The 26,245-nt window shown below is 27.0% G+C and overlaps 2 protein-coding genes across 2 annotated transcripts in view; one reads left to right on the top strand and one right to left on the bottom strand.

Annotated features, from left to right (window-relative positions):
• Window positions 1-4,134: 4,134 nt before the first annotated feature.
• LOC136081094 (uncharacterized) lies at window positions 4,135-5,882 on the top strand. The gene is made up of 3 exons (XM_065798380.1): window positions 4,135-5,036; window positions 5,267-5,424; window positions 5,696-5,882. Exons 1-3 carry the CDS (start codon window positions 4,761-4,763, stop codon window positions 5,736-5,738), a joined length of 477 nt encoding a protein of 158 aa, XP_065654452.1. The 5' UTR covers window positions 4,135-4,760; the 3' UTR covers window positions 5,739-5,882.
• A 1,887-nt stretch (window positions 5,883-7,769) lies between these two features.
• The window catches only part of LOC136082027 (uncharacterized), a 92,844-nt gene continuing 74,368 nt past the window's right edge, over window positions 7,770-26,245 (bottom strand). Inside the window, exons 9-11 of the mRNA XM_065800559.1 lie at window positions 21,663-21,704; window positions 20,003-20,068; window positions 7,770-11,555 (exon numbers count right to left, since the gene is read on the bottom strand). Coding sequence (XP_065656631.1) covers window positions 8,215-11,555; window positions 20,003-20,068; window positions 21,663-21,704 — 3,449 coding nt within the window. The 3' untranslated portion in view covers window positions 7,770-8,214. The remainder of the gene's footprint in view (window positions 11,556-20,002; window positions 20,069-21,662; window positions 21,705-26,245) is intronic.

The following is a 26,245-nucleotide window of genomic DNA, read 5'->3' as shown; positions in this document are numbered from 1 at the left end:
AATGCTTTTTTTTAAAAGCGCAAACAGGCAATGGATAATTTTGAATTTATTTAAAAATAATTCATTTCATTGCAATTACTTCGCAAGTTGTGAGAAAAGTTGCGCAAAAGTAATAGAAAAATTAGATGAAAAAAAAAGTTGAGATTATGTTCTTAATTACAGATAATATTTTCAAATAATAATAAAAAATATCTCTGAAGTTAAAAGAGAAAAAATTTTGCACATTTTATATCTCTTGCTCATTGAAATCATTTCAAAAACCGCTATTGTTAATTAGTTGATAATAACATTTTTAACTCTTGTTTGCAGATACTATTTAAACTGAATATTTAATACTTTAAACTGTTTTAAACATTCATCTTCTTTGTATTAAATAATTTGTTTAATGAAACAAATTTTAAAAATTAAACAATTTGTTTAGTGAAACACTATAAAAATTATTAAATTTACATAAAACAAGACTTTTAATTATATATATATACAAGGGCCGTCCCGAAGGGGGGGGGGGGTGTAGGGGTGTCACACACCCCCAAAGCTGTTATTTGTGCATGTCAGTTGGCATATTTGTACATTTAGTATTTGAGTTGGCATTGATGCCAACTTGTACATTTAGTGTTTGAGTTTTGTTAAATATTTTTTTAATTAAAAAATGTAAATTTCATATTAATATATTATATACTTTTTGATATTTACGACTTTCGGGAATGAAATAGGGTGCCATTTTGGTGACGTTAAAAATTACTTTTTAGGCATATCAATCCAATAAGGAACTGCGGTCTTTAAAAGCACAACGAATTGCACTTGATGTTGTGTTATCTTAAGTTTTAAAATATTTAAATTTCTGTTACACGATTTCTTGAATGAGTAATATAGGGGCAAAACGTAAAAGATTTAAAGTTGAATGTCTAAAATGTGGCAGTATATTTAATAACGATTTTAAAAAACAACACCAAGAAAAAGTACATAATGGGATATCAGTAAATATAAAACACGTTGGTGCTCCCGAAAATCTTTTTCAAAGTGCAGTTAAAACTTCCAAAGTTGCAGGGAAACGAGAATCGGTATGTGCCTGGTTTAATGTAACGTTAAGTTCAACGATAATTATGCTAATAAATTTGTAGAATAATTTAAAACATCTGAGTTTTAATTTAAGTTAAAACGTAACATTTAAGAAATCAATCAATCCATTATGTATTTTTTAACAAATCAATTAATCCTTTATGCATTTTTTAACAAATCAATTAATCCTTTATGCATTTTTTAACAAATCAATCAATCCATTATGCATTTTTTAAGAAATCAATCTATTATGCATTTTTTAACAAATCCCTTATGTATTCTGAATAAAGATCACTTATTCAAAGATAAAAATAGTAAAATCGTTTTTATAAAATTAAAAGCATTTATTTTATAACTTCTTTTGGATTAATTTAATTGAACTTATTAAGCTTTTTCAATTAAAGTTATTTCTCTATAACTTGCCATTTATTATTTTTTTAGTTAAAGATATAAGTTACTTGTTGATTTAGAATTGAAATATTTGGTATATTTATATGATATAAAGTATAATATAATTTATTTTAATTTAATATAACTTAGAACCATGAAACATGTCATTCTCAAATGTTAGAGGAGGATTTATTTCAAGAGAATTCAATTCAAATGTCTCCAATAGATGAACCTGACATACAAAATGATGAAGTCAATTGGTTATCGTGTGCTGGTCAGTTAGAAAATATTGTCACAGACTTAGGCGAGTGTGGTACCATTTTGTCTAAATTAAAATCTGAGACATTTCCAAATCCTGTGATATTCTTATTGGAAAGCATTCAGGTCATTAGTAGAATAAAATCAAGTTCTAAAGAATTCTTAAAAAATGCAAATATTTTATCGGAACAAATATCTAAATCACCTGAAAGTTCTAAACCAATTAACAATATTATTGATAACATAATTAATCATGATTCAGGCAGTCTTGATTCGGTTGCTACAGCATCTCAGTGTCAATACCTTATTGCTTTAGGGCCACATCAGCCAAAATTAACTAAATATCCAGTTAATACTACAGTTAACAACATTAAACAGCATAGTTTTAATCCTAAATGGTACAATGAATATCCATTATTAGAATATAGTATTGTGACAGATTCTGCATACTGTTTTGTATGTACTTTATTTTCAAATGGTCCAGGAAGATCTTATCAAGACTCAGCATGGGTAAAACCTGGTATTCGTCAATGGCATAAAATGAAAAGCTGTGGAGTTAAAAAATTAGGTAAATTACAGCAACATTTTTCTTGTTTTTCTCATAAAGCAGTGTTACATGATTATTATCAATTTATGACAACTGAAAATCATATTGATATAATTTTAAACATATCAAATTGAAAAGAAGCAATTAAGTTAAAACAAGAAAAAGATTTCAATAAACAAATTGTAGTTATATTATTTGATATTGCTAGAACATTATCACGACATGGATTAGCATTTCGAGGTGATGGTGACGAAAGTGGAGGAAATTTTAGGCAATTTGTTCAATTACTTTCTAGGCAAAATCCCTTATTGAAACGCTGGATAGAGGAGTCTTCTTTACGATCATAAAAAGTTACTTACTTAGGTCCACGATCTCAAAATAAATTTATTGAACTATTAGCTAAAGAAACGCGTAACATAATAATAAAAGAGATACATGAAGCAAACATTTATTCAGTATCTGCTGATACTACACCAGATATATCAAATCAGGATCGTTTATCAGTATGTGTCCGATATGTTAAATAGTCAAGGCAAATCTGTTGAGCGACTTTTGGGAATTGAAAAAGGAAACGAAAAAACTGGTTCGGGTACAGCATCACAAATAGTCAACATTTTAGAAAGTAATTTATTAAATCCGGAGTTAATACCCTTTCAATCCTATGATTTTGCAAGTAATATGTCAGGGAAATCTAATGGAACTCATGTTAAACTTTCTGAACTTGTTGGTCACAAAATTATGTTTATACCATGCCAAGCCCATCGGTTGAACACGTTTTTAGAACATAGTTGTGATGCTAGTAGTATAATTAGAAGTTTTCTTGATATATTAGAAAATCTCTGTCTTTTTTTTCTCAAGTAATAAATGATATGGTTTGCTTAATGAGAAAATTTCCAAAATTGAAAATGCGTTACAGTTAAGAAACTTGTCAAAAACCAGGTGACTGCTCGTGCTGAAAGTGTTAAAGGTGTATGGAATTCATTAGAAGCTGTTGTTGAAAGCCTTGATGAAATTCTATTATTAAATGAATGTTTTGATAAAGGAACAAGATCAAAAGCGCTTGCTCTTCGAAAACAAATACTTTCTTTTGATTTTATTGTTTCTATATCTTTCATGAAGAACATTATGTACAAACTAAAGTAAACTCTTGAGGCAAAAAATTTGTCTATAATTAATGCAATAACTGTAATTGACAGCACAATGAAAATTTTAGCATCAATCAACTCTGATGATTATGCAATGAACAATTTCATCAATAGTTCTAAAGAGTTTGCCACCTTACTTGGAATAGACTCTGAAGCTGATTTTCGAAACCATCATCGTAGAAGATTAGCTCCTAAACGATTCGATTGTAATTCTACAACACAAACAGAATTTACAATGAATTTATTTTACAGAAAAGAGTTTAAAATAGTTCTTGATACCATTTTAAAACTAACAAATGAAAATTTAAAAACATGTATTTCTTCTATTGAACCATTATATCTATTGTTTTCTCAACTATTTAATAAACTTAATATTTCATTGGGTAATGTACAAAAATCTATTTCAATAATTCCACCAGCCCGTTTTTTGGGACTTTCGACCCGTGGTCGAAAGTCCCAACAAAGTGAATTCTTCAAACATTTTCTTTCTTTTATTATTAAAACATAAGTACTTTACTCTACTCAAAAATATTTGGCATTGTATATTTATAATTTTTTGACCTACAAGTTCAGAAAGTTTAACATGGGTTCCATTAAATTTCCCTGAAATTACTTGCCTAAGGCAAAATCATAGCTTGCTCGCTGTAACCATTCATAATGGTTTTAAAAATGTCAAATTTTCGCTTATTTTATTTTAAAACTTATCCTCAAAATCTACGTAACTGTACAATGCATTGTACAGTTACGGAGATTTTAACAAGTTTTTTTTGAAAGAATGAGCGAAAATTTGTCATTTTTAAAACCATTAAGAATAGTGGATGAATAGTTTTCAGTGTTGTGTTAATGTACAGTGTACATTAACACAACACTCAAAACATCGAATCGATGGATGTAATGACGATAACCCAAGCTCTAAACTTTGCGAGTCCGTTGGACGGATCAGAGCTTTATATAAGTTGTTTAATGATCTAGGAGTACAGAATTTAGAGGGTCAGAGACCCCCAAAATCTAAAAAGTAGGTGTATTTAAAAAAACATAACATAGGAAGAGATGTGACATAACAAAGGAAGAGATCAAAATAACTCCTGAAAATCGAAAACATGTTTCACATAGAACACTTTATTCTTTAAGAAATAACTTTGAGTCTTTTCAGAGTTTTGGAGGAGTTTTAAAGAATGCAAAGCTATTCAACAATGTTGTTGATCAATCTTTGTTTAATATTCCTCTGGATCAAGTAAATTAGTTCTTTTTATTTGAATAATGCTGCTATACTATAAAATTATTACAATTGTTTTTATTAACTTTAACAGGTTGCAGTAGCATTACATATATCTCTGGGCATCTTCTTGAAATTTTTTATTATGTTAGAAGACGAGTGTCATTTAATTGATATAAAACTTGCTGGAGAACTTGCATTAAGTAATAAAACTATTGATAAAGCAGAATTTGACAAGTTTATTTCCGTGCATGTCCAATCAAGTCTTTTGAATAGCATTATTACAGATTGTCTTGAAAAAATTGCTCTTCTCCAAGACACAGTTGGAATACAAGTTTTGCGTGATCCAGAAAGAGCAGAAGATATTTTGAAAATATATAAACCAAGAATTCTTTATTATGAATTGAGAAAAAACGAAAAGGTATTGTTTTTCAGAAAAAAATATGAATCATTAAATTTACTTTAATCAAAATTTATAGATAAAACTTGCTTTAAAACTATGCTCAAACTAGGATAATACAATTTAATAAAGAGAATGAAGTTTTTGTTATTTTAAGTTATCAATAATTTTGTTTATTTATACAAATATAATTAAAAGATTAAATGTCTGTAAATTTTGTCTACCTAATTTAATTAAAAACATATTATTAGTCAATAGAACTACAAAGTTTACATGAATGTAACAAACTAGATAAAGTGTCAGGACCATGTATTCAAAAACTAGATGAAATATTGAAAGAAAATAAGTTGAAAGGCAAGCCTATCATGGGAAATGCTTTGAAGGAAACCATGTTCACAAAATGCTTAAGGTAGTTGTGTAGTTGTTTTAATACTATATATATATATATATATATATATATATATATATATATATATATATATATATATATATATATATATATATATATATATGCATGTATGCGTATATACAACAAACTGTTTTATTATATATATTAAAAAAATGTATTGCATAAAATAATATATTTAAAGCTCAATGTTTATAATGCCTTGACTTATGAATTGATTAATGCCTTGATTTATGAATTGTTTTGACTTTTTTTGATATTTTTTTATTTATAGCATCAACCATTGCTTGACTTATGCAATTCGATTTCAAAGCTAGTTGTAGACCTTGGATTTATAGATACCGGTGTTTACTTACTATCTATCGATGTGAGCCAGAAATTTAAAAAGTTATTTTCATATTATTCTTAGTGTCATAATATTATGAATAGTTCACGCTATTTCAAAGATAATGATATTCAGAAGCTTGGTAAATATTTAACTAATTTTTTCGATTTTACTCTTGATTGTAAATTATAATACCTAAACCCTTGTTATTTTTACAGTATGATATTATTGAGTATTATTTTTCTTTCTGTATTGTATAATGGAAAATCTCGTCAATTTTTAGATTTAGCAATCAAAAAACTCATGGAATTTTATAGATTTACATGGCCAGATGCTTCTGTTACACCTAAAATGCATTTGCTTGAAAACCATGTATATCAGTTTATCGAAAAATGGAGATTAGGAATCGGTGTGTATGGTGAACAAGGTGGTGAAAGTTTACACGCCGAATTCAACAATCTTAATAGATTATTCTGGCATATGAAGGGTTGTAGTCGGCTAGAAAGCACTGTTAAAGAATATTTTTTAAGAAATCACCCTAAAGCAAAAGATATAAAGCCAATTGTAAAAAAAAGAAAAATGAGTTCATAAAATTTTACAAATATTTTTGTAAAAGAATTTTAGAATTAGTTGAAAATTTATTATAAATTTTAAAAGTTTAAAAGAAAAACAAAATCCTAATTTAAATTTCATTTTCAAACTGACATTGATTTTAACCCTTGAGCATAAGTAAGCTAAACCTTACATTTTTTTTAGTCAAAAAAATTAAATAATTTTTGCCTAACGTTATATAAATTATCTCGATTTAAAAAAATGACTGGTCAAAATGATTAACATAAAATTTTTCCTTACAGTATCGAGAATAAGAATATGTTTTAATTTTTATCCAAAAAACTTTCAGTCGCAAGATATTTTTTAAATAATTGTAGGGGATGCTGTTTTTTTCACTTAAAAACTTAATTATTTTAAGCAAAAAAAATGTCTTATTTTACGACTTATTATTATTATTATTTTTTTAATTTAATAAAGAGCTTATCAATTATATAATTTAAAAACTTTTTTCATTTTTCTGATTGCGAAGACTAAATAGACATTTAGAAAGCAAATCAATCACTAAAGTTTTTAGTGTTTACGGAAAACTGCTCCGCCATTTTTTATTATTTTTTATATAGTGTAATTTAATGCGCATGCTCACAATAACATCCTACGCCTAAATCACCGTGTACTGTTGAAACATGGTTTTAATTTAGTAAATAAATTTATATGATATGAAATTTACTGTGTTAATCATTATTCAGTTATGAAAAAATTGGAATTCTAAACTATTGAGGTAAAAATATTTTAGCTTAGTGGTAACATTAAAAAGCCTTTTTTTTATTGGTTAATTGTACTATAGCTATTTTGTGCTTATATATAGGGGAGAGTGGGGTATTGGCGAACACCTAAGCGGGAATGCGAATTAAAGACACCAGTTATACAAAATTGATCATATTTATTGCTTATCAATTAGTTTAACTACTCAGTCACAAACCCTCAAAAGGAATTTTTAAAAATCTTATTATAAAATAAAAATTTATGCCAGAAATAAAACCATTGGTGTTCGGAATTACCCTGCCTACGTGGGGTAATTCCGAACACATTGGGGGGCAATCACAAGCACTGTTGTGTAATAGCGAATAAAAAGCTAATTGTAATAACTAAGTCTAAAAACTATATTATGCAACAAAAACAAAAAAAAGAAGTGACTTTATTTCCATAGAAGCTACAACAGAGTGTTACTCAAGAAAAAAGTTGCATAAAATTATCAGAAAAATTTAAAATCAAATTATAGTGAACAACATCCGCAGCTTCATTACACTACTGCACGTCTGGAACTGAGCATAGGATCCCTTCTCAGCAGGTAAAAAAAAATTGTCGAATTTATTTTTTTACAATGCTGTTTTGACCATGTTCGGAGTTACCCCGCGTTCGCCATTACCCCACTCTCCCCTATATTTTTGCCATTGTCATTAAAAACAATAACTTAAGTTATGAATGTAATAATTTATTGTGACTTTTTTATAACACAGTGCCTTTGAAACACAGTTTGTCTCCTCTCTGTTTAACGAAAGTTTATTATTAAAGGAGAGGATAATTGGAACACACTTTTTTTCTAAGCTCTTGTGTATTTTTTGGTACAATGACCTTGTTTAAGAAATATTTTACGAGCCTCTAATTCATGAACACAATGTTTTTGTAGTTTAACTTTTTTTTTCTTTCCTTTTTTTAAGGTATTAGTAAGTTGCACTTGGCTTTCCTTCTCTGTTGCTTGCTGTTATTAAAAAGAACCTAATATCTTAAGTCTTTACTAAATGCCAAGATCAATAAAAACAAGCAAAACTAAAAAGATTATATCATATAAATAAGGTTGCCATTGTCCTGATTTTTACTGAGGAGATTGCGGGTTTGCTTGTAAATTAAAACTATAATCAAATAACTAAACAACTTTTCTGTTGTTTTTCTAAAGCATTCAAACAGTTTGCGATGTTACGTTTTGTTGTCATTGTACTTGGATGGTTTATACCTAAAATTTCTGTTTGCATTTTATCAATAGAATAATAAATTTCTAGAGCTTCGTTATATTTTCCCATATTCGACAAACATTTTGCTATGTTATGTTTTGTTACCATTGTATCTGGATGGTTGATACCTAAAATTTCAGTTCGTATTTTATCAACAGAATAATAAATTTCTAAAGCTTCGTTATATTTTCCCATACAGTACAAACACTCAGCAACATTATGTTTTGTTGTCATTGTACTTGGATGGTTTGTACCTAAAATTTTTGTTTGCATTTTATCAATAGAATAATAAATTTCTAAAGCTTCGTTATATTTTCCCATACTCGACAAACATTTTGCTATGTTATGTTTTGTTACCATTGTATCTGGATGGTTGATACCTAAAATTTCAGTTCGTATTTTATCAACAGAATAATAAATTTCTAAAGCTTCGCTATATTTTCCCATACAGTACAAACACTCAGCAACATTATGTTTTGTTGCCATTGTACTTGGATGGTTTGTACCTAAAATTTTTGTTTGCATTTTATCAATAGAATAATAAATTTCTAAAGCTTCGTTATATTTTCCCATACAGTACAAACACTCAGCAACATTATGTTTTGTTGTCATTGTACTTGGATGGTTTGTACCTAAAATTTTTGTTTGCATTTTATCAATAGAATAATAAATTTCTAAAGCTTCGTTATATTTTCCCATACTCGACAAACATTTTGCCATGTTATGTTTTGTTGTCATTGTATCTGGATGGTTGATACCTAAAATTTCAGTTCGTATTTTATCAACAGAATAATAAATTTCTAAAGCTTCTTTATATTTTCCCATATCAAACAAACAGGTTGCAATACTATGTTTTGTTGAAATTGTATCTGGATGGTTGATACCTAAAATTTCAGTTTGTATTTTATCAACAGAATAATAAATTTCTAAAGCTTCGCTATATTTTCCCAAACAGTACAAACACTCAGCAACATTATGTTTTGTTGTCATTGTACTTGGATGGTTTATACCTAAAATTTTTGTTTGCATATTATCAATAGAATAATAAATTTCTAGAGCTTCGTTATATTTTCCCATATTCGACAAACATTTTGCTTTGTTATGTTTTGTTGAAATTGTATCTGGATGGTTGATACCTAAAAATTCAGTTCGTATTATATCAACAGAATAATAAATTTCTAAAGCTTCGTTATATTTTCCCATACAGTACAAACACTCAGCAACATTATGTTTTGTTGTCATTGTACTTGGATGGTTTGTACCTAAAATTTTTGTTTGCATTTTATCAATAGAATAATAAATTTCTAAAGCTTCGTTATATTTTCCCATACTCGACAAACATTTTGCTATGTTATGTTTTGTTACCATTGTATCTGGATGGTTGATACCTAAAATTTCAGTTCGTATTTTATCAACAGAATAATAAATTTCTAAAGCTTCGCTATATTTTCCCATACAGTACAAACACTCAGCAACATTATGTTTTGTTGTCATTGTACTTGGATGGTTTGTACCTAAAATTTTTGTTTGCATTTTATCAATAGAATAATAAATTTCTAAAGCTTCGTTATATTTTCCCATACTCGACAAACATTTTGCCATGTTATGTTTTGTTGTCATTGTATCTGGATGGTTGATACCTAAAATTTCAGTTCGTATTTTATCAACAGAATAATAAATTTCTAAAGCTTCTTTATATTTTCCCATATCAAACAAACAGGTTGCAATACTATGTTTTGTTGAAATTGTATCTGGATGGTTGATACCTAAAATTTCAGTTTGTATTTTATCAACAGAATAATAAATTTCTAAAGCTTCGTTATATTTTCCCATAGCGTTCAAACAGTTTGCGATATTATGTTTTGTTCCCATTGTATCTAGATGGTTGATACCTAAAATTTCAGTTCGTATTTTATCAACAGAATAATAAATTTCTAAAGCTTCGTTATATTTTCCCATAGCGTACAAACAGCTTGCGATGTTATGTTTTGTATCAAGCGTAAATTGATTACTTTCGCCATAAGTTTCTGTATTAAAACTTTGAATACTTTTTAATATTTCGATTGCTTCTTCAAATAAACCTTTACATACTAATAATTTTTTAATAGATGTCGTCATATTATGGAAGGTTTTTGAAAATTTTATTCCGTTAGTGCGAAACATACAGATAAAATGGAAAACAAAATAGTTTGCGTAATCCACGTGATCTTTTACTTCATTCAATTCAAATATAAATAAATTTTCAATTAAACTAAGATACGTATTTGTAGTTGAATTTCTATTTTGAAAACATCTACACGTCAGCTGTGTCAGTTCGTGCATTGAATATTTTTTATCATCAAAGTTTAGTAAAGAATAACTCATTAGTAACCCAATGGCTTCATCTATTACATATTCTTCGTTTATTTCCATTTGTTTTGAAATTTGGATTATAAACTGTTTACTTATGTTTTGATAGTCGCAATGAGATAAACAGTTTAATATTTTAAATGGAAAAGGTTTACTTTTTTCTAATTTTATTAAAACTAAGTTAATTGCTTTTATTGCAGACTTTGGTTCTTCTTCGGTTGGAAAGTTATTGTCTAATATTTCTGGTTTCGATCTATATCGATCTACGTATTTTTCTATCGAAATTCTATGAATATTTATATATTTTATTGCCTGAGTAATAGCGAACGGATGATAACCAAGTTCTTTAGTTAAGTTTCTTATATTTTCATCGGCGTTTTCTTTAATATTATTTTTTACATAAGCGAATGCTTCTTCTGAAGTAAAAACATCAACTAGCATTTTGTTTACGTTGTTTGACCACGCTCTCCATTGGGAGGTAACCAACGTAAATGAATTCGGTTTTCTTGAAATATACATGGTCAGGTCTTTAACACTTTCATCGTCGACATTGTCAAAAATATACAAAGTTTTTTCATTTTTATAATAGTTGTGAATTTTTTCAACAATCAATTTTATATCAAAATAATCACCTTTCAAATCACGAACCGCGAATCCTAATACTTGACATTGTTTTCTCATTGAAGTTTTTAACATTCCAAATGCTGCGTCAATCCAAACAAAGTTTTTATAGCACCTGAAGTATATTTCACAATATGTTTTAGCAATTTGTGTCTTTCCGACACCTGACATTCCATATAATACGATAGGCGACATTTTTGTATCTTGTAAAAAATAACTATGAATTTCACTAAGTAGTTTTTCGCGTGAAACTAAATTTTCTGAAAAAGGTTGAATACCTAAAAATAAACGTGCGATTAGATGTATTAAAAAACCTTAATTTTACAATCTCAACTAAAATAAAGTTGATACCATTTATCTAGTACAATTACATTACTTATTTTATATACATATAAGATTATTTTATAGACATTATATATATTATCTTATATTTAGTATAACTATATTATTTATCTTATATAATTTAGACTTTTGAAAAGACAACACGCTATTATAAGCGCATTAAGTTCATAACCTACTTAAATACACGGATGGACTTGTTGCTTATAAGTCTGACAAACAGTTGGCCAATTTTTAATTCATTTTTTTGTTTGTTTAAAGTGGTTTTCGTAATAACTTATATTTGGTATTTTAATAATATTTGCTAGTCTATACTTCCAAAAAAGTGCTGCATAGTTGCTTGCTGCATAGTTGCTTGCTGCATAGTTGCTTGCTGCATAGTTGCTTGCTGCATAGTTGCTTGCTGCATAGTTGCTTGCTGCATAGTTGCTTGCTGCATAGTTGCTTGCTGCATAGTTGCTTGCATAAGCGGTTACAAGAAAAAAGAAAACCAATATTATTGAAGGTTATATAAATAATACAGCATCCTGCTCTCGGTAGATCAGTTTATAAACAGAAATAATTGAAAACTAGATAAGATTTGTTTTGTTAATGACTTGGCAGATCAAATATGTCCACGAAGTATTTTAGTTAGAAACATATATATGGGAATGTCCTTATTATTTAACCCAAGTTTGTTTTTTTAAGTATAAACGCTTTTATTTTTAAACTATTAACTGAATTGTTAAATATTATTTAACAATACTAAAATAATCCTTAAACTATAAGCTTTAAATTTATATCTTGGATAATAAATTACTGTCAAACACCAGTGAGCATATTAAGGTCAAACAAACTGTTAAAAATTTACTTTGATCTATCTTTAAAATGACCCTCCTATGATTTAATAAAAACGATTTTATTTGGAAAGAAGGTTGAATTACTTACAACTTTCACCTAGATTCCAATCTAAGTAAAGCGCATAGTCTTTGAATAAATTTGACTGGGCCAACCTGCCCCTGTCTACCCTAATCAATAAGATGATTTCAAGGAACCAAATATAACAGCTCGAGATAACAAAAGTTCAAGTTAACAACAAGTTAACGGTGTTCAACTTACCGGGAATTAACTGTAAATTTAAATTATATATTTAATACAAAATTTATAAATAGTTGATCTTTTTTATACATTTTAACACTATATTAGCACTAAACATGTAACTAATCATAAGGATAATTTCACATCAAGTCACCCAGTCCATTGAAACATGTATCTTCACTAATAATTTTTTGCCATTCTTTACTGGGCAACCATCACACTGAGTGAGCATAGATTTTCCCCAAATGATTAATGTTTTCTAATGAGTAAATCGTTTTTAAAGTAAATATATTACGCATCATTGAAATAAACTCTTATGCTTACTTTTTTTATTGTCTTGTTTACTTATTTTATTTTTTTGTTCTGTTTATATATGTACCATATATGTACAACATATAGTATACGCTTCATCAATATTGAATAAATTTTTGATTCAACTTGACATTTTGAATTAAGTTGCATTAATTCACAAAATTAGACCATTGAAACATGTGTTCTGCTTGAACCTCTTGTGTAATGTAAGCTCAGTTACCAACTACAACTATATAACATACACTTACCAGTAATTTCCCCTTTACCTTAATTTCCTCTAGATGCAATGTTTATATAATTCTAAAATCTCTAATTCAGACCCCATTCAATATTTTATAGTACTGCTTACAGAAATAACTTTTTTTAACTACTCCTGTTCAGGTCAGGTTCAGGATCATCATGATTACCCTGATACTGATATAACCCTGTAGAACCTGTCCCATGTCCAAATACCTTTTAGGATTTGCTTTTCTAGGCAAAGACTAGGAGAAATAGATTCTGACTTGAAATTCCCCTGCCTTGGTAGAGTAAAGGCTAAAGATGGTGTCTCAATAAAAAAACTTATTTTAAATTAGATTTTAACTGGATCCATCTACATTCTTGTTGAAAGCTTCCCAAACAAAGACTTTAGGAAAAAACAGAGTAGTTCTGTTGACCACCCTTCCACCTCTCTTCATCTATTAGACTAGTGTGAATGTAAATCTGTATTACATTGTTTCCTGCCTTTGATAATGAATGCTGAATCTTCTTTACTCATTTTGAAATAGTACATATGTACATATTTATGCACTAGATTACATGAAACTGTGCACTTTTTGCGATTTTTTGATCGCAAAAAGCATAACATTAAATTTGTTTCTAAATGTAAAGCAATTTTCAAGCATTGGCGCGAATAGATTCTGATGTCGAATCCAGTTATTTTTTTTAACAATATTATCTTTATGCTCATGTACAAAAAAAAACTCTGTGCTTTTCAATTTATAAAATATATAGTACTTATCTTTCACTGATAACAATAGATAAATGAACACTTTGGCAACATTTTAAAGTGATTTTTTGTTGATCTTTGAGGTCGTTTCCAGTCATGCGACAAACTTTATTATTTTCACCTCGTTTTAGTATCAAAAATTATGTTTTTTAAAAACACTGTTATTGGAGCCTCGAATCAAACAAATCCAAAATGGTTACCTTAAAAGATTGGGTAAAGGACTTTGATCTTTTGCTGTAAACTAAACTAGACCAAAATGTATCAATGTATTTCAAAAATACATAAAAGTAATAACACCATATTTTATATAAATTACTTTATTTTTAATTTACACCTTCAATGAGACTATTCACAGGTGTGTCATTATATTGAATATGAGCCTGCTGCAGAGGTGAAATTTAAATTATAATAACACCGTACGAGGGGTTTGGATCCATTAACTGTGGTGCTGGCATTAACATCTTCTGACAGAGATCACTAAATAGAAATGATAAAAGTTCTTTATTCAACCCTAAAGGAATTCCGAAAAGATGTTTAAAACGGATAAAATCAAAGCTGAAATTCTTCTGAAAAGCAGTTTTTGTTAAAAAAGACCAGCCACTAGGTCTTGCGTTGTATATTTCACCAGACTACAGGATAATTTTTGATATTCTAGGTCATAGTTTAAAAAAATGACTAAGAAAAAGACTCCCTCAGACATTTTGGATACAATCAATTTCAAAGCTTTTAAAATCTTTTTATTTCAAGATAATTGTAGTTATTACTTTTCACAAACCGTTTGAGAGTATACAAAACTGTTACTTCTTGAAAACATTTAATTTTTGATACAATTATGTTTAGCAGAAAATATCAAGTATGACTCACATCTAATAGGTTGTATTTTCAAATTCAACTAGTTCATACACACAGCAGCCTTGTTTATTAAGATACGTGTTCTAGAGTAATTATTTTAGGAATGACCTTCCTATTAATACATTATTTTAAGAATGACATTACAACATTCAATGTTGAAAAATTTTAAAACCTGGGATTATAAAAGAAATTAAAAAGAACCTAAAAGTTTTGAATTGACTCAACAAATAGCCACCTCTACCTAGGTCTTGGGAGGGTAAGTACAATTAAAAAACAAACGAATATCATGCTAATTAGGAAAAGACATGTTAAAAAAATAAAGTATTAATAATAAGATATTTTTAAAGTTAAATAAACCATACAAGCTTTGATGATGTATTTGAAGTTATTTTTATTTAATATTACTTATATCTCTTATTTAATTTAGTAATAATTTTAATAAAACGAATATTAACAACATAATAACTAAATGAATAAGTATATACACTACGATCTACTTAAAAGTTTGACTTGCTTTTTAAATCTACAAAATTTTTTTCAAAAATTGAAGTTCCTTCCATTTAAAATCAGAGTAACTATTTTAGACATTTATTATGAGTTTTTACAATAAGGACATTCACACACCTATTTGTGAACATAGAAGTATAAGCTCATTATCATTACAATAACAAATACTTTGGGTGTATTTTGCTGTTATAATTAGGTATATTTTGCTGTAATGCCGGAGGATATTTTGATTTAAAACCAAATTAAGTAACTTTTTTATACCATTTTTATACTGAAAGGTAATTGAAAGATTGTTTGTGTTTAATATTGTAACGATTATAAAATAATTTAAAGAACCCTGTATTTAAATTTGAAGGAAAGCAAATATTTTATGTTTTGATTAAAGAAAAATGAGTGAAGCAGAGCTGAGTGAAATATGAGCTGTTATCTTAGCTTTACACAAGAAAAGTTTTTCAACACAAAAGATTTCTACAAAAACCAATGTTGCTCAAAATGTTGTCATGTGAGCCTTGCAAAGAAAGCATCAAACTAGCTCTAATCAGAATCAGGATCAGGAAGGCCTAGAGCAATGCTGAATCAGGAAGACAAAAGAATCTGTATTCATAGTAAAAGAAATCGTACTCTAACTGCTCCAGAAAATTGCCAAGTACTTTATTCCATGCAGGAAACACGAGTGTCTATTCTCACACTTTTTAGAAGATTAATAATGAATCGTGAAAATACAGTTCGTTATAAAATGATAATAATGATAACTAAATGTTTTTAAAATTAAATAAAACATACATTCAACCTTTGATAATAAATGTATTTGAAGTTAGAGAGTTATTTAGTAATAAAAATATTAGATATATAGAATAATAATAATATAATAACTAAATGAATTCGAAAGGCTGTATAAAACATACACTATCATTCAAAAGTTTGAGCTCACTTGCTTTATTTTTATAGCCTATGTAGTTTCCTTCAAAAATGAAGTTCCTTTCATTTAAAAGTAAAGTATTTTAGGCATTTATTATGACATACTCACTATGAAGAAATTCACACACCTATTTGTAAACATAGAAGTATAGGTTTATCATCTTTACAATAATGAATACTTTGGGTATATTTTGATGGTATAATTGTGTATATTTTGTGTAATAACTGAGGATATTTTGTTTAATGTTAACTTAACTTTTTTTTCACTGTTGTGTATCGGGTGGAGACAGAAAAATCCAATTAATGCCCCATAATCTACAGTCGTAGATATTATAAATAAGCTTTGAAAGAAAGCCTGCAAGTTGAAGTAAGAAAACTTTCCAAAATTCAAAAAGGTAAAGTCGATTCTAAGTTCAATAGTAAGAAATCAGAACCAGCCACAGCAAAATCTAGCAAAAAAATTCAAGACTTCGCGTTCTTATATCAAAAAAGTACTTAAAAATGCTAGTAATTTAGTACTTTATAAGAAAAATTTTCCTAAGATACCTAAGAGAAGCATAAATGGTAAAATTAAAAAAATTTAACCCTCAAAGCAGTTGAATAAAATAATGGTGGATAAAAGTATGTGCATAATTTAAGACAACGAAACATATTGCAAGGTAGATTTTTCACAACTTCCTGGTCAACAATTTTACTATGAGAATGAAGATAAACCTGTTGATGATTAATTTAAATATATTTAACAAGAAAAATTTGCATCCAAGTTCCTTGTGTGGCAAACATTTTGTAGCTGTGGTATGCAGTCTTCTTGTTTTGTCACTAAGAAGATCATGACGACCAATATCTATATCAAATCATGCCTCCAAAAAAAGACTTTCGCTATTTATGAATAAACACAATGTCTCATTTGGTCAAATCTTGCTGCTTCTCATTATTCTAAAAAAATTCTACAGTAGTGCAAAGATAATAATGTGAAAATTGTTCCTAAAGATTCAAATCCTCTAAATCTTCCTGAAGAGCGCAAGATTGAAGATTTTGGGGCATTAGTTAAAGGAGTTCTTTGTAAGACACATAGAGTAACAAAAAATAAAAAGAACTTCTAAAAAAAGTGGATTAATGCCACCAATAAGGTGAAAAAGGAAAAAATCTGCAAATTAATGGCATCAGCCCGCTATAAAATTAGATCCCTTGCCAAACAGCCCATCAAGCCACTTAAAATTAAGTTAATATAAATACATTTAATATTTAAAAAAATTGAAATAAAAAGCATTTATGGTTTTAGAAAAATCTCAATTTAAAGTTCACTTGTTTTTTTCCTTATACACCCATTATTATAGCATTTTTATACTGAAAGATAATTGAAACATTGTTATGCACATTGAAATAGTTCAAAAATTTTGTCCTAATATTGAAATTTATACATTTTTGTTTTAATTGAAGAAAAATGGGTAAAAAAGCAGAACTGAGTGTAGTTAACTGAACTGTTGTTGTGGCCTCAAGGAAGGTTATTTAACACGGAAAATTGCAACAAAAACCAATGTTTCTCAAAATGAAGTCATGTGAGCATTGCAAACTGGCTTTAATCAGAGTCATCATCGTTCCAGAAGGCCTAGTGCAACTCTGAACCAGGACGACAAAAAAAATTGTGTTCAAATTAATAGAAATCATACTCGAACTGTTCCTGGTATTTGCCAAGAACTTAATTCCAAAGAAAAAAAAATAAAACTAAAATATATGAAATGGCCTCATAAGTTGCCTGATTTAAACCTGATCAAGTTGGTGTGGGACAAGTTAGATTAAAATGTAAGAAAAATGCATTTAACAAAATCAAAAACACCTTTGGGTATTCATACAAATATTATGAATCAAATATCAACTAATTAATTGCAGAAATTGATTATAGGGATGCATAGAGTATATGCTGCTGTTATAAAAGCGAAAGAAGGATACTTTGAAAAATTAAAAAAATACAGAAGGATATTTTATTTCATCTTATGTTGTTAAAAGATTAATTTAATGTAAACAATGAGTAATAAAAAACTATTGGGAAAATGTTTTAAAAACAAAAACAGAAAATATACTGCATGATCTTCAAAATAATCTCATATTTTGATAAAAGTAAAAATATTTTATAGTAAACAATATAAATAATATTAAATATAATAAAAAATAATAATATTAAATATAATAAAAAATAATAATATTAAATATAATAAAATATAAAAAATAATAATATTTAATATAATAAAATATAAAAAATAATATTAAATATAATAAACTATAAAAAATAATAATATTAAATATAATAAAATTAATAATATAAAAAAATAATAATATTAAATATAATAAACAATATAAATAATATTAATATATTATATGAAACCCAAACTTTTGATCAGTAGTGTAAGTTGATTAAAAAAACTTTAAATTAATGTATATTGACTTAAAATTGATGCAAACAAATATGCACACCATTTCAACTTAATATATATTATTTATAAAAAAGATAAGCAACATATAACGAAGTAAACTATGAAAAAAAAAATACAAATAGTTTTTTAGAGTATTAAAATTACCTTTTTTACATTATAATATAATAAACTTTCTTTTTTATAAAATTTAAAAAAAAAAAAAGTAAAAGTAATATTATTTAAATGTCATCATAATCATCTTGATGATTCAATTCATCAATCATTATATCAATTTTATTTGAATCATCATAGATGATTCAATTCATCAATCATTATATCAATTTTATTTGAATCATCATAGATGATTCAATTCATCAATCATCATATCAATTTTATTTGAATCATCATAGATGATTCAATTCATCAATCATCATATCAATTTTATTTGAATCATCATAGATGATTCAATTCATCAACCATCATATCAATTTTATTTGAATCATCATAGATGATTCAATTCATCAATCATCATATCAATTTTATTTGAATCATCATAGATGATTCAATTCATCAATCATTATATCAATTTTATTTGAATCATCATAGATGATTCAATTCATCAATCATTATATCAATTTTATTTGAATCATCATAGATGATTCAATTCATCAATCATCATATCAATTTTATTTGAATCATCATAGATGATTCAATTCATCAATCATCATATCAATTTTATTTGAATCATCATAGATGATTCAATTCATCAACCATCATATCAATTTTATTTGAATCATCATAGATGATTCAATTCATCAATCATCATATCAATTTTATTTGAATCATCATAGATGATTCAATTCATCAATCATTATATCAATTTTATTTGAATCATCATAGATGATTCAATTCATCAATCATTATATCAATTTTATTTGAATCATCATAGATGATTCAATTCATCAATCATCATATCAATTTTATTTGAATCATCATAGATGATTCAATTCATCAATCATCATATCAATTTTATTTGAATCATCATAGATGATTCAATTCATCAATCATCATATCAATTTTATTTGAATCATCATAGATGATTCTAATAAAATTGGAAAACAATAAGTAATCACATTTATGTAATAAATGAACGTTTGAAAATGCTTTAAATGGGATTTTTTTATAATTATATGCAAAATTCAAAACTTAATAAATTTTTAGTGCTGACCCGTCTCTGAAGAATCTTATTATCATAATGATCATCATAGTTGTCATCAATTTTAAATAATCATTATAACAGTTATTATTACATTAAATTTACCTTTCTTGAGTGGAAGTTTGCTTGAAACTTTGCGTGAATACTCGGGTGAAAGTTTTGGTGAATATTCTAAATGATAGTAATGTAAAGTTGAAATTATTACTTATCAGAGGAAATCCTCCACAATATATTTTCGTCAGTTAATTGGAGAACTAATGATAAAACAAACTTGATGCCAACAGTCAAGAAAGGCTGGTCAATCAAGGTCTCGGGATGTTTTGCTAAAAACAAAGTTGCCAACCTTGTGCAAATGGAGGAGAATTTGGATTTAAAAGAAAAAAAAAAACACATCATTCTACATAATCATGTATATCTGTATTGAAAAAGACTATTGCGGATTTGTTTTTTAACAGGATAACAATCCCATACACACTTCTAAATTCTGCCAAAACTTGCAGCCAAAGAAAAAAAAAAAAAAAAAAAAAATATATATATATATGAAATGGCCCGCTTAGTCGTCTGATTTAAACCTGATCAAGTTGTTACGAGACAAGTTAGATTGAAATGTGAGAAAAATGCAATCAAAAACACCTTTGAGTATTCATAAAAACATGTTTGAATCAAATATCAACTGAATCATTGCAGAAATTGATTGTAGGGATGCACAAAGTATGTGCTGCTGTTATAAAAGCAAAAGAAGGATACTTTAAAAAATCAAAAACTTAAAAAAAATACTGATATACTTTTTATGTCATCTTATTTTATTAAAAGATTTCAAAAATAAATAAAAAATATACTGCATAGTCTTCAAAATAATCTCCTATTTTGCTAAAAGTATGATTTACATTGTAAACAATGTAAATAAATACGATCAGAAAGTAAATAAATACGAAAAGAAGAAATACATAAAATGAAATAAATTATTTTTCTTGCATATTATTAAATTTTTTTAGTGAAGCTAAATTTTTGTCCGGTAGTGTTAGTTGATAAAAACATATTTGACATTGTTTGTGTTTGACTCAATCTCAAATTGTATAGAACTCTTTAAGTTTATTTTTGACTGGAGAATATAAAATTAAGAAATTCATTTTTTACTTTTAATAATTTATTCCTCAGCCAATGAAACAACTTTAAATTAATAAATACTGACTCAAAATTGCCATAAACTTTTATGCACAAAATTTTAACTTAACAAAAAAATCATATCATATTTATAAAAAAATGATAAGCAACAAAGAAAACTATGGAAAAAAAAAAATGGTTTTCTTAAGCATTTTAAAATTATCTTTTATATATTATATTATATTAAAATATCTTTTTTATGTAAACAAAATTTAAAAAGAAAAGAAAAAAGTAAAACTAATTGTTTAAACGTAATTACTTTTTTTAAAATTTTATTAGAATGATCACATTAACAAATTTATGTATTAAATAAAAATTTGCAAATGCTTATAATGATGGTTTTGTATTTATTTGCTCAAATTAAAATATAATAAATTTTTAATGCTAACCCATCTTTGAATAATCTAATATAAAAAAATCATCATTATAATCATGATGATCATCATAGTTATCATCATCATGATCACCAATCAATATCATCAATATCATCATACATAACATCATCCTTATAATCATTTTAACAATTATCATAACAAAAATAACAACAACATCATCATCATTTAAATAATCATCAAAAGAGTTATTATTACATTAAATTTACCTTTCTTCGATGGAAGTTTGCTAAAAACCTCTGGTGAATATTCTAAATGATAATAATGTAAAGTTTAAAATATTACTCCTAATAAACCTCTTATGATAAAGCTATCACTTTATTTAAGGTTAAATAGAGCTATTATTTCTAGAAAATAATTATTTTTTGGCTAATAAAAATAAAAAAACAAAAAATAGAAAATATACTGTTTGATCTTCAAAATAATCTCTTATTTTGCTAAATATAAGTTTATTTTATTGTAAACAATATAAATAAATACATACAAAGAAAAATTATTTTTTTTATTTGCAAAGAAAAATTATTTTTATTATTAAATTTATAAATAATACCATATTTTTGACTGGAAGTGTGAGTTGTTTGTGTATGTATGTGTATGAGTTGTGTGTAACTATGTCAAATATATTTGACATTGTTTCCATTTAATTAAATCTCAAATCGTATAGGATTTTTATTTTTAACTGGAGAATATGAAATTTAGAATTTCATTTTTTATTATTAATAGTTTTTACATTAATTAATAATAAAACAACTTTACATTAATATAAAAAAATTAAATATTAATATAGACTAAAAATTAATGCAAATACATATGTACACCATTTTATCTGAATAAAATTATCTTATCTATAAAAAATGTTAAACTAGATATAAAGAAGAAAATTAAGGAAAAAAAATACAATTTGTCATGTTTTGGTAACATGGGCGGTAGTGGTGTAGTGGTAAAGCTCTCACTTCATAAGCGAGAGGTTTCGAGTTCGATCCCCACCACGTCCCTGGTAGTACCACGCTCAACTTGTTTCTCCACACAGCAGCCTTTTTTGTCAAGGTTCTTGTTTCAGAGTTATTGAGTTGAGAGTGGGTTATAACCACTATTAAGTAGCCTCCTCCTCTGTAGTGGCCTTCTTGGCCTTGAGGAGGTGAATAACAAAACAAAAACAAAAAAACAAAAAGTTACATTTTGTCATGTTTTGGTAAGAATTTTAAAACTATTTTTGTTTTATTCTATTGTGTTAAGTTATCTATTTTATGTTAATAAAATAAAAAAAAAAAGAAGAAAAAAGTAAATCTAATTGTTTCAACATAATTACTCTTTTTTCTTATTTTATTAGAATGATCAATCTATTTTTAATTAATATTTACAAATTAATTATTTGTAAAATTAAAATAATAGTAATAAGACTTATTAAAAGCTACTAGTTTCTAGTTATAAATAGAAATATTTATTTTACTTATTGGGAATATAATCAAGATCTTAAAATCTTCTAAAAAGTTTGAAAATTTTGAAAAGTTTTGATCAAATCTCTTCTTTAACTCCTCTTTTTTTAAAATTTCTTAATGGTATGTTCAAAACACTCATTCTTGGTCTGCAAAACTTCAATATGTTCAAAACACTCATTCTTGGTCTGCAAAACTTCAATATGTTCAATATACTCATTCTTGGTCTGCAAAACTGGCTGACGCCTTAAAGTGCATTGGATTGTAAAAAATTGCTTTAGCTAATTCATTTCATTTAACATAAAAAATGTCTAATTATCATGAAGTTTGATAAAATCATTAGCTACTAGTTGCTATAATAAAAACTAACAGCTTTGAAATAAAACTGAAAACAAAGGGTTGCCATTATTAAGAACTATAAAGATCAAGAAATATTGCAAGATAATATTAATAAATTAGTTTATCACATGTTAATTGAATTTGTAAAGTCTTGAAAATTTGAAAATTAATTGAACAAATAAACCAAGCTTCCCCAAAATATATAACTACCTGTGATGGAGCAATCATCAACTAAAGTGAAAATCTATCAAACAAGACCAAGACATCAACATGGCGAACAAATCTCAAATGGAAAGACCCATCACAATGATAACAAACAAGCTTTTAACTAGACACATTGATGTGCAATATTGGTCAACTGACTGATTCCTTAAACTATATACACAACATGTCAGAACCAAATTAAAATTTTGCACACTTGTCTTGAATCCATACATAAAAAATAAATAGAACATTCAAAAAAGTTCAAAGGAGAGCAACAAAAATTGTAGCAGGTCTGAAACATATATGAAGAATGTTTATCAATCATAAGATTAGACCAGAAGAAATAGAGCTGACCTCATTCAAATTTTTAAAATTCAATAAAACATACACCAAGTCAAATGTTGTCATCCTAACCCAATAGCTTTATCATCTTGTTTAAATGGTCCATTATCAAGATTATCACATGAATGTGATAATGGATAATGGTCCATTATCCATTATCACATGAGAATTACACTAAGAATACAGACAACTCACTTAAAACTATCGCAAAACCTTCTTTATCAACAAATATGACATGCTACCCGATACATTTTTTTAAAGATGTGTCCATTTGACAAAAATAAGTAGAAAGTCCTGTGCTAGTCAAATTTTGCTTTAGCTACTCAAAAAAAGTTGTGTCTCATTCTACAACATCAGGCTATGAATAAAAATTTCAATGAATAAAAATTGCATAACATATAAGTTTATAAAACTTAAAATTAATTTTAAAATCACACAAATCCAAATCCTAAAATTCCAAAAATGATTGCGGTTGTTCATGATTGTGGGTGTTGATGATTATGGGTGTTGATGATTAATATTAGCTAAGAAAGTTTTTTTATTTGATTTTTTTTTGCAATTTACTGCATTTACTAAATGATCACAAACCCATTTAAATTGATAATTAATTCGAAAATGTAGAATTATGTTCATTTGTTATGGGATGCATACTATGCTTAAAATATAAATTAATTTATTCCTTCTCTAGATATTTCATATGATCCTTTTTAAGTTCAACACATTTAATCACTATGCCTGCCAAGGAAGAATTTTTACTCAGAACATTTTTACTCCAAAAACGTTTCAAGTAACAATTATTTATCTGCATGCTTCTTACTTCTAGTTAAGCATTTGTAAAAACTTAATAATATTAGAGGTAATGGAAAATTCAAGCAAGGTTATCTTCTTTTAAAAGTAAATAAAAGTTCTATTAAAACATATACTCTCGAGTCCTTGATAAAAGGAGGGGGGGGTGTCGCTTAATAATTTTCCCACCCACTCCAAGCTTATTAAGATCCCCCCCCCCTTTTCAATTTTTACTTGTTATCAACAACAACAACAACAAAAATCAGTGAAAATTGGCCTTAAATATTAAAAAAACTTTAATTCACTGATAAAAACAAAAACTTTCAGTGTAAACAGGCTTTAAAAATCGCCAACAAAGTAAATCTCGATTTGTCGAAAATGTGCATTTGGTTTTATTCTCACCGAAGTATAAAACTTCATAGTCATAAAATACATAGTCTGGCCAGTTGAAGAGTGCTTTTGTTTATCTTATTGTTAGCATTTTTTTAGAACCCAGTCTACTAACTAGTGTACACTGTTTGTAAACAAAGACTTGTTTAAGAATAATATTTGCAAAAAGGTTGTTGATTTATCCTTGGTATTTGCAAATGCTTGGTGCTAATTGTTCCATTTTTAATTGTGGTACTTCTTGAAGAAATAAAGATGTTTCACTTTTTAAGATACTATCCACCGATGATGATTTCAACAAAGAATAGAGAAAAAAACTTATACACATTATAACTAAAAATAGAGTAATTGACAAAAGCCTAATGACCCAAATAAAAAAAAAAAATTGTTTATTTGCAAAAAGTGTTACAAGGCTAACATGTTAATTGTCAATCCAATTAAAACTACTCTCAAGCCTGGGTCACTACCTACATTAAATCTTCCAGTTAAAAGCTTTTCATTGCAATGCCCTTCTTCATGTTTGCTTATTCCCAAAGCACAAGGATCAGCTTCTTCTATATCCCTAAAGAGATCAGCTTTTCTTTCTATATCAGATGAAGCAGTTAATAATAAGTCTACAAGTCTTTTACGGAATTGGTTAAACATATTAGCTTTCAAAAACTTGACTGGGATATAAATGCTAGTGAAACTTTTTTTAAATTGAGTAAGATGGATGATGTTCACACTGTTCCGAAGTACGAAATTTACATTGATGATAGCCTCTTATTTATTATTCCTATATTTTTATGACTTCTACCAGATAATCATGAAATATATTTGCATTTAAAAAGATCAATGTTTAATACAACTATTTCTAACCTTATTTCAATTTTGTCATCATATATAGTATGCCCTGGTATTACAAATAAATCAGTTAGTTCTTATGGATATCTTATTCATGTTATACCTAAAAAGTTTGAACTATTTAATAGTTATTCTTTACCTTTAAATCAAACAGAACATATCCAATCACTTTCATGCAAAGTTATTATTACTAAGGATGAAATTTGTAAGGCATGTCAATGTCTTCAGTCTCAAGAAAAAATATCTTTTCAAAAAAATAGTGATAAATTACCTATTCCAGCTAAACTTAGAGCTCCAATTTCTAAAACTGCACCAGAACGTGTAAAATTAACCCTACAAAAATATCGTTTGGAAAATAAATTGCTAAAAGAGAGCGTAAAAGAAATGCAAAAGGAATTAAGTAAATCCTCTCATCTTGTCAGTGATGACCTACACAAAGACTTGGTTTCAATCAT

This window comes from Hydra vulgaris, chromosome 06 (assembly GCF_038396675.1).
Source record: "Hydra vulgaris chromosome 06, alternate assembly HydraT2T_AEP".
NCBI classification, from domain to species: domain Eukaryota; kingdom Metazoa; phylum Cnidaria; class Hydrozoa; order Anthoathecata; family Hydridae; genus Hydra; species Hydra vulgaris.
The sequence above is the reverse complement of the archived record's forward strand: the minus strand, read 5'-3'. Positions and strand labels throughout refer to the sequence as shown.

What these genes read in the sequence shown, in the direction of transcription:
- LOC136081094 (XM_065798380.1), top strand. Translation starts at nt 4,761, where the DNA reads ATGTTAGAAGACGAGTGTCATTTAATTGATATAAAACTTGCTGGAGAA. An exon ending in AATTGAGAAAAAACGAAAAG is followed by an intron (nt 5,037 to 5,266) that starts GTATTGTTTTTC and finishes ACATATTATTAG; the next exon opens with TCAATAGAACTACAAAGTTT. An exon ending in ATGTTCACAAAATGCTTAAG is followed by an intron (nt 5,425 to 5,695) that starts GTAGTTGTGTAG and finishes TTTTATTTATAG; the next exon opens with CATCAACCATTGCTTGACTT.